Source organism: Nannospalax galili, unplaced genomic scaffold (genome assembly GCF_000622305.1).
Source record: "Nannospalax galili isolate Female #2095 unplaced genomic scaffold, S.galili_v1.0 scaffold800, whole genome shotgun sequence".
Classification (NCBI taxonomy): domain Eukaryota; kingdom Metazoa; phylum Chordata; class Mammalia; order Rodentia; family Spalacidae; genus Nannospalax; species Nannospalax galili.
The window spans coordinates 4,264,269-4,268,794 of NW_008347125.1; the positions used below are offsets into that span (position 1 = coordinate 4,264,269).

A 4,526-nucleotide genomic window follows, 5' to 3' on the forward strand; every position below is an offset into this window, starting at 1 on the left:
TATGTAAGTACACGCTGTTGTGAAGTACCCAAGGAGTTCAGAAGAGGGTGTTAGATCCCTGGGAACTGGAGTTACCCACAGTTGTTACCTGTCACGTGGGTGTGGGAATTGAACTTGGGTTCTCTGCAAGAGCACTTGGTGCTCTTAATGGCTAAGCCACCTCTTCAGCCCTATGAAAACTATTCTTTTTTTTTTTGGTCTTTTTGAGACAGGGTCTCCCTATAGCCCCAGCTGTCCTTTTAAGTTAAATTCAGCTTTGTAAGTAAAGAGCTTTTGAATACAACATTCATGTCGACTGCAGCAGACTCAGTTTTATATCTATAAGCATCTGCATTTTAAGGAATGGCCCTCTTTGTCTCTTTCCTTTCAGTGAGGACTCTTGTGAAGACATGAGCTGTGGAGAGGAGAGTCTCAGCAGTTCCCCTCCCAGTGATCAAGAGGGCACCTTCTTCTTTGACTTCAAAGTGGCACAGACACTGTGCTTTCCATCTTAGAACTCAGATTGTCAGGATTCAAGTATATACACCTGTTTCAAAGCAATAAATGGGGGAGTGGGTAGTTTTCTGGTCCAGCCCCCATCTAGACAGGAATTACAGACCAGAATACCTACCTTCTGTTTATTATTCAGATCAGATCTGGCCTATTTTCATATTTAATCCTAAGCCATCAAATGGGTTAGTGCCTCTTAAACAAGGACCAGTACTTTGAACATTGGCACTTTATTTTTCTTGTTGGTCTTTATGGGGAGGAGGGAAGGTGCTGAAACCTTTGTTACTTTTGAAGATGATTTTTAAAGATAAATAGTGTAACTTAAACTTTCATAAAGCTTTCAGGTATCTATTTAACAGACTGGGAGTGTGCAAGGGCTTCCTTAGTAGGGCCACTGGATAAACTTGATGGTTTATCACAGATTTCCTTCTCCCCGTTCTCAGAACAGACTATACAGCACTCTTCAATGTCAAACACCTATTTTATTGTTCTGTTTTCTTAGTGATCAGTGTACTGTCTGATAGAGTCTATAAATGTAGGTATTGACATTTCTATGAATTTTAGTTATAGATGTCTTAATTGAGGATTTTGCTAAAACAGAAATTGTCAGAGTAGGGATGTTAGTTTTGTTCTTGATACTTAATGTGTTGTCAGACTATGGTATTGTTTTATTAGCTAAAAGATCCATAATTTGCTAGTTTTGCATGTACCTGTATGAAAGCTTTACAGGAAGTGGAACAGAGCTAGGTAACTATGGAATTGATAATGCTGATTTAGCGCATCTTGTCCTATTTTCTTACATTAAAAAATGTCTGCATGATTACTTTTTGCTTCTTTTGTAATTCACATTTCAAAAATAATGTATATGGGTGCCAAGATTTGAATATGAAGTAAAAAGAATGCAAGTGTTTGTAATATTAGGGTTTTAAGCAAGTCTGTGGTGATACAGCTAAAGATGAGGATGTATACACTCTGTACACATGAGCTTTTGTACAGAGAATTTTTAACTTTGTAACTGTATGTGAAAATGTAAATCTTTAAAAGTGTACATAAAATGCTGTTATTTTTTTACCACGTATGTGTAATAGTCTGGTCAGTGCATGTAAATATAATTTATTGTGTATTCTGTGTTAATGTCCAGACATTGATGACTTTTTATTAGTAAGTCAGCATTCATTGGGTGTTTTCTGAAATGTGTCTTTTAGAAGTGAGGATAGGTTATCATTCAAAATAAAAATAGTGATGAATTCTCCTTATGTGTATTCATTTTTTTTTTCCGGGCCTGGAACTCAGATCTGCCTGCCTCCACCTTCCTGAGTACAGGGGTTAAAGGCCTATACCACCACACCCCTCTGTATTTCAGTTTTTAATATATTGGTGGAAACACTTGGTGAACTGCGTCTTTGTCACCCTCCTAACTGCCGCCAACCCTTGAGGTCACTGGAGCGCCTCATCACAGCTTGGCCCTTTGTCTTGGAAATACCAAAAATGACTCACTTGAAAATTGACCTCTCTGGGGTGGGTTCATATTAAGTTCTTGGAGACTGGCACAGTACCTGAACGCCCATTAGTTTACAGTGAAAGGCAACAGGTATCAAGTAAGCTGGAATGCCCGGGTCGGCCCAGAGTACAGTTTCTGGAGACTAACCTGATTCTAACTGGAATGCTGCTGGGCAAATAAGCATGGCATGTTTGTCATAGAGTGCCCCTAGCTTGCTGATTGACTCTCTTTTTCACCTTAAATAATTTTTTTTGCATAGGTTTCCAATTTTAGTTTGACTTTGTAGACTTGTTTTCTGTAGGTGGTTAGAAAATCAGATTTACCGAGTATTGTTTTTTTGGAATCCATCTCCCCTTCTGATAGGGGTGTGGTTTCCCACCTTTCCAGTGGAGAATATGCTTCAGCATGACCTGAGTAACTTTACCAAACTGTACGGTATGTTCTTTCAGACTTTGGTTTGTTGAGATGTGAACATTGTTTATGATTTCCAAATCTTGTGATCCTCCTCAGGTCTTCCAGGGCTGCGTGGCTTTTCTTCTTAGATGCTGTCTGGGTGTCCATTACACATCTGTTCTACTTCTGGGTTTCAGTTTAGTCTAGACCTCACTCCTGAGCTCCCGGCTTGTTAGTTCACACTGACTATCCTCCTTGCAAGTTTCTGATTACTCCTAAACCTGTTCTTCTGGTATGTCTGTCCCACTGAATAAGAACTCTGTCTGCTCAAGTTGAAAACTTGGGTCATCCTCATCTACTTGTTTACTGGAGAGTCACTGGCCTCATTTGCAGGATTTCATTTATACTATTTATCTTCTTACTGGGTGTCCTCTTTCTCTGCAGCTGGCTTGGTTCAGACCTGCTCCCTCTGTCAGGAGTGTTACCATACTCTTAGCCATCTCTTATTACAGGCCTACTTATTTGGGCCTCTACCTTGCTGCTTAATTATCTTTTTAAGACGTGCATAAGATTACTTTGAAAAATTCTTCAATTGTTCCCACTCGGTAAGGAGGAAAACTATGTCATGACATAACAGGTCTCCCTGCTGGACTTGCTGCGGGCCTGTTTTTTCCTTTCTGGAGTAAAATGTTAAGAATGATAATTGGCTGTTGTGTGGAAGATGGGCAAGAGCAAATACAGTGACATGGAGAACTGTCAGGATCCCACAGAAAATCCAAGAGGGCTGAGGAAGGATTGAAGAGAGGCAACAGTAGAGGGGGTGAGAAGGAACGGGCTTTGCCCTTTCCTTTGTGGCATTATTAGGGGATTCCGGCAAGTCCAGGTGCTGTTCAGTCAGGTGCCTTTCCCCAAGTGATGAATAAAATTCAGACTCAAGCATCTGTCTTACTCAGATCGCAGTGTGAGGACAGGCTGCCATTTTGACCTTAGACTTGACCTAACACCTTGAATTAGCAAGAAATTTTACTCTTCTGGCTTTGATGCTGTGGTTTTTATGGATATGTTGTGAATGCTTTGCTGCTTCTGTTGTGTATGATGTGGTGGCAGGATCCTGCCTCCTACTTCACGACACTTCAACCTCTTCTTCCAGGGTGTGTGATTACATAAGTAGTGAATTTTAATTAGCCTGCCACACTCAAGTTAATCAGCTTAACTCTAGGTAGACTGGTTGCTCACTTCTCATGACAGCTTAAACCATTTTCTTGGTCTAGGATCTTCCTTCATCTCATTTCAACACTAAATTCCAATGTGGTGTTACCTGACACCTCCCATCTCTTCCACCACTCATGCAAATTATTGATACAGGTAGTTTACTTCAAATAAAGACATGTACTTTACAGTTACCACTGCTGTCTTTGTGCAGTGCTGAGACTGAACTCAAGGTCCTCTATGTGGTAGACAAGCACTCTCTCCCCGAGCCCCAATTCATCTTTTGAATGCAGTTTTCCTTAATTACTTAGTACCAGAAATGGTCACTTCAGATTGTATGATGGATAGTTTCCTGTCACAGGAGTCTTCTGTTCCTGGCATGCACGCTTTCTTCCCATCAACAAATGGAGTCTCCCTTGAATTTTGGCTGCCTTTATCTAATACAGTGCAGTGGGAGAGAAGCTGTGTGTAAGCCCGAGTTTTAAGAAAACCGGCAGCTCCCCTTCCATGCCCCTTGGAAGCCAACCACCTTGCTGCACAGGACCATAAAGAGGAGAGGCCATGTGGCAAGAGGCCTTGAGGGCGAGAGATCATGGTGGTGGTCTGTGCTTCCAGCCAAGTACCCTGTTTCCTCCTCAGCTGCATTGTACAGAGGATGCCCCTCTCCCCGCCTCCTGCCAGACTAATCCCCATCTACTCACAGACTCATGAAATATAAATCATTTCTTCAGGCCATGAGGCTGTATGATGATTTGTTATACAGAAATAGAGAACTGAAACAAGTTACCTGTTTACAGCCAAATGCTGATTATATGAGTGAAATTTCTGTTCCTTGAAGTGGCTTTCAGGCTTTCAGTCGGTGTTGGTTTACCAGAATGAATTGTAAAAACAGACTCACTAGATGCTCACTGTTCCTTAGCATCCAGTTTAAGCT

General features: G+C 41.3%; 1 protein-coding gene across 2 annotated transcripts in view; it reads left to right on the plus strand.

The window, feature by feature from the left end:
- Positions 1-1,741, plus strand: part of LOC103742461 (cyclin-G2) — a 9,633-nt gene extending 7,892 nt beyond the window's left edge. For both annotated transcript variants that reach the window (XM_029568538.1, XM_008843520.3), the window contains one exon: positions 371-1,741. In XM_029568538.1, coding sequence (XP_029424398.1) covers positions 371-494 — 124 coding nt within the window. In that variant the 3' untranslated portion in view covers positions 495-1,741. The remainder of the gene's footprint in view (positions 1-370) is intronic.
- The last annotated feature ends 2,785 nt before the right edge of the window (positions 1,742-4,526 follow it).